This window comes from Carcharhinus amblyrhynchos, chromosome 30 (assembly GCF_965287045.1).
Source record: "Carcharhinus amblyrhynchos chromosome 30, sCarAmb.v2.hapA, whole genome shotgun sequence".
In the NCBI taxonomy this organism is placed as follows: Eukaryota; Metazoa; Chordata; class Chondrichthyes; order Carcharhiniformes; family Carcharhinidae; genus Carcharhinus; species Carcharhinus amblyrhynchos.
In genome coordinates, this window is record NC_137353.1 from 23,390,066 (window position 1) to 23,402,848 (window position 12,783).

The 12,783-nt window shown below is 48.8% G+C and overlaps 1 protein-coding gene across 1 annotated transcript in view; it reads right to left on the minus strand.

The window, feature by feature from the left end:
- Nucleotides 1–3,529: 3,529 nt before the first annotated feature.
- Nucleotides 3,530–12,783, minus strand: part of LOC145360179 (transmembrane protein 51-like) — a 44,333-nt gene continuing 35,079 nt past the window's right edge. The window contains exons 2-3 of the mRNA XM_080215189.1: nt 11,244–11,661; nt 3,530–4,704 (exon numbers count right to left, since the gene is read on the minus strand). Coding sequence (XP_080071315.1) covers nt 4,320–4,704; nt 11,244–11,563 — 705 coding nt within the window. The 5' untranslated portion in view covers nt 11,564–11,661 and the 3' untranslated portion in view covers nt 3,530–4,319. The remainder of the gene's footprint in view (nt 4,705–11,243; nt 11,662–12,783) is intronic.

The following is a 12,783-nucleotide window of genomic DNA, read 5'->3' on the forward strand; positions in this document are numbered from 1 at the left end:
TTGGCGTAGCTTTCAGTTAACGTACAGGGACTATAAGCACTGGAATTCTGAAATAAATTTACATCATGCTTGACAATAGTAAAGAGAAAGCATTTTTAATATGAGGCTCCGCTACATTTAGAAGCGCAACTTGTCACTCCTCCAATTTTTATCCGATGAGTGTATAGGAAGTAAATCATCCTTTGCAGTAGCTAGCTTTTGCCATTAGATGCCAGTGTCCCAGCTGTAAAAGATACTGCAGTCTAACCTCCAGAGAAAGGAGAGAACGAGGGCATAACATCATCCTATAGATCACTTACCCTGTGTCTCGGGAACCTGGCTTCAAATCTTGACCAGGTAGCAGTTTTTGAAAGTCATTTGTTGTGCGCAAACTGTTTTGATACATTGACCTCTCAGTGGGGTGTGAGAGACTGACCCCCACCCCGACACAGAACAACGAGCAATGCTTGTTCTGTGTCAATGCTTAGAACGCAGTAAGAAGTCTCACAACACTAAGTTAAAGCCCAGCAGGTTTATTTGGTAGTAAACGCCACTAGCTTTCGGAAAGCTGTTTGGAACAGTGTTCCGAAAGCTAATGGTGTTTACTACCAAATAAACCTGTTGGACTTTAACCTGGTGTTGTGAGACTTCTCACTGTGTTTACCCCAATCCAACGCTTGCATCTCCACACCAATGCTTAGAATCATGGAACGCTCACAAACAGCATTTTCTATTTGTTTTTATTAAATGAATAAATATAACAAGGACTAAAAGAAACTGAATATTCCCCCTCCCCCCTATGCAGTTATTTTAGAACATTCAATTCACCCCTGCTTGGTCAAAGAGTTTGATACAGAACATAAACCCTACTTCACACTGAAAACCGCGTGGTTAACCGCTTTACCATCCTCTAGTTGCCGTGTGGTCCGATCGAATTGGATCGCTAAGAGTCAAGACGCCACACTGTGTAACTGGTGAGAAACAAGGAGTCTTCCATTCAAAGAATCAACTCCCCATTGGTGCAGAACGGAGACTTCTTCCTAAGAAAGGGTGGTGGTGGGGGTGGAAGAGGGGGGGGCCACGCTGCTGGCAACCTGCGACAACTTTGGACTTGAGAGGCCAGAGAGGTAGGGGATATGTGTGGGTGTGGGGGTGTCCCTCTCTGACTTGTGGCAATGGACATCTTGCAGTGACCTCTAGAGTGGGTGTGCCAGAATTTTACCACCCTACCCGCCATGGCAATCAGAGCAGGCGAGGGGCGGACCAAGGGGAGGTCCTTTGACCTGGGGTGGGATTTTACAGTTTCGGGACGAGCGAGGCTGTAAAATCCCACCCGGACGGACAGTGACTGGTGCCACTTGCCAGCTGACTATACCCTGGTGAGTAGCAGCCAGCCTGGGTTCTGATCTGGGAGGATGCCAAGAGGCAGCTTGTCTCAAAGATGAAGCCCCTCGGCCCAACACTTCCCGAATTCCCAATCCACTTCCAAACCAACAGATTCCTGAAGTTACCAATTCCCAGAGAGACAGAATATTTTAAAAACATACGAATAAATATGAAATCTTTATATCGTAGTCCAGTTAAGTCCATGATTCAGCACAAAAGGTAAATTAAAAATGTAAGGATTCTCAAAGACTGACAAATCTGAGAACATGAAAGGTGAGGGGAGTGTCTTCAGTATTAAACCATCGGTGGGTTTTAACATCTGTGACATAGATCATTGAAACATAGCATCTCCACAGTGCAGGAGGCCATTCAGCCCATTGAGTCTGCACCCACTACAATCCCCCCCATGCCCTATCTCCACAACCCCATGTATTTACCCTAGCTAGTCCCCCCCCGACACTAAGGGGCAATTTAGCATGGCCAATTAACCTAACCTGCACATCTTTGGACTGTGGGAGGAAACTGGAGCACCCAGAAGAAGCCCACGCAGACATGGGGAGAACATGCAGTCTCCACACAGACAGTGACCCAGGCTGGGAATCGAACCCCAGTCCCTGGCACTGTGAGGCAGCGATGCTAACCACTGTGCCACCATGAAGCCAACAGATGGAGGTGGGAAACGGGTGAGTAAAATGCAACCATGGGAACTGTGAATCTACCATACTTGGAGAAAAAAAACTAGCACAATTCTGGAATCTGTCCTTCCAGAGATGAACTGGACTCTGTCGTGAGCAAACATTTAGGGACAGTATGGTCCAACCAGATGTGTCAACTGATGGGATTTTCCCCCAAGTGCATCAATATTAATGTGTTAAAACTTTAAGTGGGTGTTCAGAGTCCCTGTGTGTAGTACAAAGCCATTGTGTCCACAAGGTGAAGGACTACACTGGCCTGTGCTGTAGTGATTGGGTGGGTGGTTGGCTTCATTGGAATTTGATAGGATGGGAATAGGGCAAAAACTATTAACTGCTGGTGAATAAATCAAAATTGCAACACAGTCACTTCCACGATTCCTCAGTCTCCGGAAACACAAGGGCAAACAGAAATAAAAAATATTCATAAAAACAACCAAACCAAATTTGCCTCGTCCTTTCTCCACAGCGTGTAAACTATCAGAAAATTATTAGTGCTCGGAAGGGGAGCATAGACAGACAACAATCCTATGTTAGTGCTGTGCAGGTCACCCACACATTATCACCTTTTTCACCCAGATTTCATTTTGTCATATGGAATGTGCAAAGTTCACGAGATTAACAGGCTCTTTATTGCAATTTTTAAACATTTTGCAGTGGTAGAATTGTTCTGTTATCCACCTTCCCCATTCTGCTGCCCACTGGCAATAGAAACCTTACACTGCAGGAGGCATTTGGCCCACTGAGTCTGCACTGACAATAATCCCACCCAGGCCCTAACCCTGTAACCCCACATATTTACCCTGCTAATCCCTCTAACCCACGCACCTGAAGACACTAAGGGGGCAAGTTAGCATGGCCAATCCACTTAACCCGCACATCTTCGGAGTGTGGGAGGAAACCCATGCAGACATGGGGAGAACGTGCAAACTCCACACAGTCACCCGGGGCCAGGTCTCTGTAGCTGAGAGACAGCAGTGCTAACCGTTGTGTCGTTGTGGTTAGGAAAATGAGACGCAGTGGAAAATGGTACATGACGCGCAGACAATCCCCGTTCCCCAACAATGTCAAGATATCACTTCTGTCTGTCCTCTTCCGCAAAATTTTGTTAAAAACTCTACTCGCTATGGCAGTGCCAGCTTGGCGTTTTGCTATGGCAGAAAAGGGGCAACGCCCTCTGGGGGAAAACATTGATCTGTTAAATAAATTCACAATCTGGCCTCAGTAACGAGACCACTAATTTGGAGAATGAAGAGGGAAAACAAGACAAGACATTTGTCTGTTTCTCACCTGGAGGACTCTCACCCAGTGCTGGGTCACTCACTAATGAAGTGATTCCGTGGTTCTACTCAAGTGGAAACATTGGTCGAGTTTTTATATTGGTGGTGACAGGAAGTTCAAGATAAGCGATGGGCTCATTTACAGGTTTACAGGACAGAGATTATTGCTGCCAAGGTTTTATTGATTATATATTCAAGTGCACCAATCCCTTTCTGAAATGGTTTTAACACGTAACCACCTTTGGACCAAACCTATCCCTTTGTAATGTGTGTGTGTATAAAAAAAACAACTCATTTCACAAGAGGTAGAAATTTTTAAATAAAGATTTCCCTCCTCACTGGATTCCGGTTGGATTGGAAACTGGTACAGAAGCCAAAAAAAAAATCACCCTTAACATCCCTGTGGAGTGCGTTAGAAACCAACACAGCCAAAAGGTACCACTGGCACAAACCATTATCCTCCTCTCCAGTGGGCACCAAATCTTCATGGGGTACTGTTCCCATGGAGCCAGGGTGTGTGGGGTGGGGGTGAGGATGAGGATGAGGATGAGGATGAGGATGATGAGGATGAGGTTCTGCAGTACCTCAGCCAAGTGACTGCCTTCAAGTTCTTATTTGGAAACGTGGTGGCACCATTGCCTCCTCCAAAATGTCCCACACCCAGGTTATGCTGTCCACGAGGGCAGTGGGACATAAACAGGGGCAGTAATGAAGAGTGATTCATCCACCCATTGGACCCATTAGTTTCAGATGCCAGTGACCAACACACTGACCGCAGCAGAGAAATGGGTGGATTATCCCAGAGGAATTGTAAACTGCAGCAGTAACTCCAGGAGCCAGTACGTAGGGCAAGTGTTCACATAACTGTAAAAAAAGAAACCATGCACACAGGTCAGAGCCATCAGATCCTCGGAGAGGCAGAGAGGAGGAGACTGTCGATAACTTCTTCCCCTCTGGCGGCCATTTTGACACGGACGCCAACTCAGGATGGCTTCAGGTTCTCAAAGCTTTTCTCCACTTTGTCCTCGTACTGTGGGGGAGGGGTCAGCGGCTCCAGGTTCACCACGGTACTGTTCAGGTTATTCAGACGCAGTCTAAAGTTTTTGAGGTGCGACTTGTCCGACAGGATCCGCCGAATCCTTTTCGAACTGAACCGCCGGCCCGGGCGGGGAGAGGGCTGTTCGTTGACCGTCTGCGCGCCCGTGTCTGGCGCCACGCCAACCTCGACCAGTGACTCGTAGGACGGGAGAGAGGCCATGTTCTGGTCCCCCTGATTGGGCCCCGGATCTTCTGCTGGTTGGATGAAATCTCCTTGCATGACCTCATCATAGCTCGGCACGGCCAAACGCTCGCTGTTGTCGGCACCGCTGCAAAAAAAGATAAATAAAAAGGAGAAATGAACATTGCAAAGTGATTGTCTGGAACAGGGGCGGCCCAGCGGTTAGCACTGCTGCCTCACAGTGCCAGGGACCTGGGTTCGATTCCCAGCTCGGGTCACTGTCTGTCTGCGTGGAGTCTGCACGTTCTCCCCATGTCTGCGTGGGTTTCCTCTGGGTCCTCCTGTTTCCTCCCACAATCCAAAAAGGGCATTGGATAGGCATATGGATAACACTGGAATAGTTTAGGTTAGAGGGTCATTAGATTGGTTCCACTGGTCGGCACAACATCGAGGGCTGAAGGGCCTGTACTGCGCTGTGATGACCTATAAAAGGTGTGTGGGTTAGGTTGATTGGCCATGCTGAATTGCCCCTTGGTGTCAGGGAGATTAGAAGGGTAAACGTGTGGAGTTTTGGGGATAAGGCCTGGATGGGATTGTTGTTGGTGCAGACTTGATGGGCCAAATGGCCTCCTTCTTCTCTATAGGGATTCTATGAAGTGTGCGCAAACTACAGGAAGTGGTTATGTACCAGCGTAAGCCCATTATATCTTGATGTTTTTTAATCTACTGGTTTGTGCCAGAGAATTTGAATGTTAATTGCTGTACAATCAGTGGATATCTTCAGTTGCCCAAACTCATGAATAACCTCCCTACGCATTCCTCCACTTCTACCATTTTTGACCAAACCTTTGGTCATCACACCCAATATCTCGTTATAAAACTCAGAACCACGCTGAGCCGCATCCCGTCCCTATGGCGCTCCAAGATGTTTCCTTGTGTTAAAAGACGCGAAAGAAATGTAAACACAAGTTGTTGTTGTGCACATCCTAAGCCACAGGCCCCAAGATGGATGAACTAACGAACTGCAATTTGCGATGGAGGCAGATTGAAGGGAAGAGAAGATTTTAAGCCGTGAACGACCCCAACTCGTACAACAAGGAGATCCGACACACCTGTGCTGTGGCTACACAACTCCTTCTGCTTAGCTAACAAAATGGACCAACACAGCTGTCGTTCCCACGACAACACCGTATTTAATTCCTGCCCAGTTTGTCTCTCCTGAAGGTGCGATCACAAATGCAATATTCCTCCAGTACCTTCCTGTGTGTTAACCCAGACTGCAGGGCTCCAGCTGACTATTCGACCATAGAGCTCGCACCATAGAATTCCTACATTGCAGGAGGCGGCCACTCGGCCCATCAAGTCTGTACCAACTCTCCGACAGAGCATCCTAACCCTAAGCCAATCCGAGCCCTATCCCTGTAGCCCCATGTATGTCTCCTGCTAATCCCCCTAACCCACTAACAGGCGGCACGGTGGTTGGCACTGCTGCCTCTCAAGGCCAGAGATCTAGGTTCGATTCCTGGGTTGGGTCACCGTGTGGAGTCTCCCCACGTCTGTGTGGGTTTCCTTCGGGTGCTCCGATTTCCTCCCACAGACTGAAAGACGTGCTGGTTAGGGTGCATTGGCCGTGCTAAATTCTTCCTCAGCGTACCCAAGCGGGCACCACAGTGTGGCGACTTGGAGATTTTCACAGCAACTTCATTGCAGTGTTAATGCAAACCTAATCGTGACACGGAAATAAACTTTACTTTTAAAGAGTTCTGTAGAAGGATCATTTAGATCCAAAACACTGTGACACGAATAAATAATTAAAAATTAAAATTTGCAACACTAAGGGGCATGATCAATGCACCTAACCTTCACATCCTTGGAGTGCAGGAGGAAACTGGAGCACCCGGAGACAACCCACGCAGACATGGGGAGAATGTGCAAACTCCACACAGACAGTGACCCAAGCCGAGAATTGAACCTGGGTCCCTGGCACTGAGAGGCAGCAGTGTGAACCACTGTGCCACCCACATCATGATGCTGCAGTTTCCAGATAGAGGCCTTTCCTTTGGATTTGTGGAACATTTCATGAAAATATAGTTAATAATTCAATAAATCTCCTTAGAGTGCTTTTGAAAAACAGATTCAATATGGAGCCTTCAGATCGTTGTGGAAGGAAAGTAGGTCCAGAAACAAGCCAGAGTTTCCTACTCTTCAAATCGTGCCATAGCAGAGCACATTCGATGGGCTGAATGGCCTGCTTCCGCTCCTATTCTTACAGATCTTTTGCTGTCGAGGGGTCTTGGCTGAATGTTTGAAAGTGGGCGAGAGCGAGGAAAAAAAATCTGCAACTGGCTCAACAAAACATGTCTGTGAGGCATGGTGGCACAGTGGTTAGCATTGCTGCCTCAGTGCCAGGGATCTGGGTTCAATTCCAGCCTCGGGTCACTGTCTGTGCATGTTCTCCCCATGTCTGCATGGGTTTCCTCCCACAATCCAAAGACGTGTTGACTAGGTTGATAAATTGCCCCTTAGTAGCAGGGGACTAACAGGGTAAATATTGTGGGGTTGCAGGAATAGGGCCTGGGTGGGGATTGTGGGTGTAGCTCAATGGGCTGAATGGCCTTTTTCTGCACTGTCGGTTAGGTGGCTTGGCCATGCTAAAACTTGCCCCTTTTTTGAAAAGGTGTGTAGGTTAGGAGATTAGCCTTGGTTTTACAGGGTTAGGGTTGAGGGGTGGGTCTGGGCAATGTACGCTTTGGAGAGTCCGTGCAGACTTGATGGGCTGAATGGCCTCCTTCTGTACTGTGGGGATTCTCTGATGCTATTTGTACCCTGGGCACTGGGTGTGAAGAACAAAAAAAGGTAAAATTTCAAGGCCTCAACTCAAGCGTAGAGAATTGGACCTCAAGATGTAAATGATTCCCACCAAGGCCTAAAAGGGTGCTCGTAAACCTGGGGCCAACTTCAGGAAGTTGGTGCTTGTAGGCAGGAACATGAATGAGGATAGATCCAGGATCAAAACTAGTGAAATATTTAAATGAGGGAGGTGATAAAAATCAGTGCAAGAGGAAGGCAGCAATGCCCAATGACTCAGTAACAGCACCTGCACTAGAGGCAGCCAGACTGAGGTAATCCCAGATCCCATCCTTCATCTCTGGTCAGATTAATCCGGGTTTCACCTAGTCCAGGGGTCTGTAATCACAGAGACCCTGTCACAGTAGGAAACATCAGAGCCACACTCCACTGTAAACCCTTCCTCAGTTACTGGTCAAAGTGCAGCCACAACTGACAGGACTTGATTAGTCAGATCTCACTCACAGGCACAGTGCTGCCGTCAGCGTGCGGACAATCCAGCATGGGCCTGTGGAAACACAGTAAGAAGTCTCACAACACCGAGTTAAAGTCCAACAGGTTTATTTGATAGTAAACCCACAAGCTTTCAGGGTCTCCGTCAGGTTGAGTGGAGAGTTCTGGCCTCTGACAGAGCATATATAGCACACACGTGTGCGGAACTTGGCTATCAGTCTCTGCTCAGTGACTCTGCGCTGTTGTGTGTCGTGAAGGCACACGAGGACGGTCTCAACCGGGATCTAGGGATCATGTCACACTGTCTGTAACCCCCATGACTTGCCTGGGCTCGCAAAATCTCACTGTCCTGTCTGGAGACAATACACATCTCTTTAACCTAATACTATCTCCACTCACACTGTCTGCATCTTTAAGACTTGAATAGCAGGTTAAGTGTAAAGACTCGCATTCTAATCAGTAATCTGTAAACTGTGTGTGCTTTATATGCTCTGTCAGAGGCCAGAACTCTCCATTCACCTGATGAAGGGACAAACCCTGAAAGCTTGTGGGTTTACTATCAAATAAACCTGTTGGACTTTAACCTGGTGTTGAGAGACTTCTTACTGTGTTTACCCCAGTCCAACACCGGCATCTCCACATCGTGACTACCAGAAACGCAGAGCAGACAAGACCCAGAGGAACAGGTGTGCCAACATGCCCTTACTTAGGATGGGCATGAGAGCATCTTTACCCTGGAAGTTCCCTCATGGTGGCACAGTGGTTAGCATTGCCGCCTCAGTGCCAGGACCCTGGTTCAATTCCAGCCTAGGGCGACAGTGTGGGATCATCACGTTCTCCCTGTGTCTGCGTGAATTTCCTCTGGGTGCTCCAGTTTCCTCCCACAGCCTAAAGATACGTAGGTTAGGCGGATTGGCCATGCTAAATTGCCCTTAGGTGTCCAAAAGATGTGGTTAGGTGGATTGGCCGCCCTAACTGGGGTTACAGGGATGGGGCAGTTTGGTGGGCCTGGGTAAGATGCTCTATCGGAGAATCAGTGCTGACTTGATGGGCCAAATGGCCTCCTCCTGAATCCTGTAGGAATTCTACAGTACTATCCCATCCTTTACACGCAAACTCAGATGATTAGCAAGTGGCTATTAGACAAAGGTGGGGGGGGGGCATCAAGGCCAACCAGGTGCCACCCCCACCCAGCTTCTTTAAGCAAAGACTTTCAGCAGGGGGCACAAGGTGCCAACCATGAACGGTGGCCTTTTGGACAGGAGACGAGATCCACCTGATGACAGATCACGGGTTGAGTCTGGGAGTTGCTAATCTGTGGGTTCTTTAAACATATAATCCAACCACACCAGCCTCACAATCAAAACATCTGGCATGGAGCGGGCTCGGAATCACACGTACGGACACGTCACGGGACACACAGACTGCTCTTTCCAGCCACAGATTTTGAACTGACCATCTCCCTGCCTTACGGAGGTGGTGGGGAGGAAGGGAGCCCGGAGCAGATGGGAACAGCACAGCGCAGCTCGATGCTGCAAACTCCACAGAGAGAAGAAGCCTTTCTGCAGAGGCCCGCCTGCTGATGGGGTGGGGGGGGGGATTTAAATTTGATTCATAAATCCAGATTAAAACACAGTCTCATTCATAAATCACAGAACTACAGGATCGCTGTAACAATCAATCTGGTGCAGTGATGTCCTTCCCAGGAGGGAATCTGCCATCTTTAAATCAGGTCCAACCTACACGTGACCCCCAAACTCGCAGCAATGTGACTCTCCGAAATGGCAAACCACTCAGTCATGTCAAACTGCCTCAGGGAGAAACTAAATTTATCACCAGGTTTGTACCCGCGCCCCACACACGGACTGCAGCCGTTCACCACCATCTTCCCAAGGGCAATAAACACTGACCTAGCCAGCCACACTCATATTCCGAGGAGGAACTGAAAACAAGATGGCTCCCTCGTGAAATGTCTCCGGCTATTTTCGCACATTAACAGGCACTACATAAATGCAGGTCATGGGTTTTAGGTGCAATGTCCAGGAGCAGGACCCCTGCCTTCCCCAGCCCAGTGGAACGGAATCGGGACAGACCAGGAAGCAAGGTGGGAGGTTCCCAGTGTGTGTGTGATGGAGCTTCAGGATCAGGTAGTGAAAGGTGGAAAACTGACTTATCCCCACAAGTGGTTTCTCACACAAATGACTGCAGTGACCGGGGGGTTCGAGAAACAAAACGGTCACCGGCATCGTCAACATTTTGCTTCACGTCGGCCAAGCATTGGTTGTAACCGTGGTAACACTTAATTGGCCTCCTTCGCTGGTCTAATTTATTGGGCCCGGCCATTTCCAAGCCTCCGTTCTAGTTCTTCCCCAACCCCACCACACGAGGAGGTCCAACGGGAAGGTACAGAGTCACACAGGTCGATATCGAATTAACCAAATTCACTTACAGCATTACAGCTAGGCCAAAGGCCCTGAGGCAGGCCGAGGAGGAGAGTCAGGGAAAGAGACTGCACTTGCTCCTGATCATTACAGAGCAGTTACTGCCAGAACGGTGTGTACACGGACACTAGGCTGGAGGAGCACAGGCTGAGACAGCAAGGCCCCAACTGGAGGGTTAACTGGGTCGCAGTCTAACTAATAACCTGTTAGTCACAACACGAGTGTAAGTAGAACGTGACTCCAGCAAGAGGCAGAACATTGAGGATATTGGTGACACAGTGGTTAGCGCTGCAGCCTCACAGCACCAGGGACCTGGGTTCGATTCCCAGCCTGGGTCACTGTCTGTGCTGAGTCTGCACATTCTCCCCGTGTCTGCGTGGGTTTCCTCCCACAGTCCTAAACACATGCTGGTTAGGTGCACTGGCCATGCTAAATTCTCCCTCAGTGTACCTGAACAAGCGTCCTTTGTGAGGACTAGGGAATTTTCACAGTAACTTCATTGCAGTGTTAATCTGCATCATCATAACATTAGTGTCACAAGTGGGCTTACATTAATGCTGCAATGAAGTTACTGTGAAAATCCCCTAGTTGCCACACTCTGGCGCCTGTTCAGGTACACTGGGGGCGAATTTAGCATGGCCAATCCACCTAACCAGCACATCTTACAGACTGTGGGAAGAAACCCACGTAGACACGGGGAGAATGTGCAGACTCTGCATAGACAGGCCGGGAATTGAACCCGGGTCCCTGGTGCTGAGAGGCAGCAGTGCTAACCCACTGTGCCAGCGTGCTGTCTGTAAGCCTACTTGTGACACTTATGAGTAAACGTTCGATGGGATTCCTGGAGGTGTTACTGGGGCGGGTAGTTGGAGGGGCAGGAGGGCCCCCGGCAAGAGAGCAGGACATTGAGGTGGGGAGGGGTGGATAAAGAGAGTGCACGACGGACCTGCTGGGTAACATTGTCGGCTCGTACTGAATGTTCGGCACTTCCTCCTGAGCTCTGCGCCTCCTCTTTTCACGGACGCTCAGACAGATGGACAGCAGCAGCAGGGTGACTCCGCCAGCGCACAGTATGTAGGACACCTGGGATACTTTGGTCTTCGATTCTTCGGCAGCCGGGGAGCTGCTGTTCCCGCCCTGAGTGGCACTGTCCTTCCCGAATCCGGGCACCACGCTCCAAACCATCATGATGATGCCCAGGGCGAGCATGCCAACCCCCAACGCAGTGAGGGCATATTGAGAACCGCTGGAATTTTCAGAGGCCATGGACGCACATCCACCGTTAGACCTTGGGCTCCGAAATCTCCTCGGATCATGCGTCCACCATCCCTGAACTGAAGAACTGCAGCCCTCACAACTTGAACCTGCAAAAAGACACCAAAGATTAGAAAACAGACACAAAGGGTTATGAATAATGAATAACACTTTTCAGAGGACACCCCGAACAGCTCCACTGTCTATACTGTGAATGGCAGAACCCTTGGGAAGATTAGCATAGGGATAGGGGTGTGCAGGTCCACAGTTCCCAAAGAAAGTGGCAATAATAGTGGTCAAGGTCGGCTGGGGCACTGAAAAGAAGAGTTGGCAAATCATGAACAGAAAAATCTCAGCAGGTCTGACATCTGTGGAGAGATCAGAGCCAATATTTCAAATCTAGATAACCGAGTCAGAGCAGCTCCGATGGAGGGTCATCAAGACTCAAAACATTGGCTCTGTTCTCTCTCCACAGATGTCAGACTTGCTGAGATTTTCCAGCATTTTTCTCTTTCTTTTGTTTCAGATTCCAGCATCTACAATATTTTGTGTTTATCTAGTTGGCAAATCTTGCTGCAGCTAAACAAAGCCTTGGTTAGGTCACATTTGGAGTATTGCGTACAGTTCTGGTCACCACACTACCAGAAGGATGTAGAAGCTCTGGAGAGTGTGCTGGGAAGGTTCACTGGGATGCTGACTGAGGAGAGGTTGAATAAACCAGGGATTTTTTTCCCCCACTGGAAAGATGGAGGCTGAGGGAAGGTATAGACAGGATGGATAGTCAGAGGCTTTTTCCCACGGTGTAAGTGTCAATTAAAGGGGACACAGGTTCAAGGGTGAGAGGGGGAGAAGTTTGAAGGGAGATGTGCAGGGGAAGTTGCTCCGCAGAGTGTGGTGGGACATGCTGCCAGAGGAGGTGGTGGAAGCAGACACATTAGCAACATTTAAGGGGCACCTGGATGGGTGCACGAACAGGGAGGGAAGAGAGGGATAGGGACTGAGTAAGGACAGAAGGTTTTTTTTTTAAAAGTTTAATTAGGGCATCATGATCGGCACGGGCTTGGAGGGCCTGTTCCTGAGCTGTACTGTTTAGTTCTACCTCTCTGCGCTGGAATCCCTCCGAGAGAATTTCAGCACTGAACTGTCAGAATGATTAAAGATGAACAAGGGCGAGAGAGGAATGCAAATCAAAACATGAAGAATTCCCTGCATTTTTTCCCAATCAGTGATGT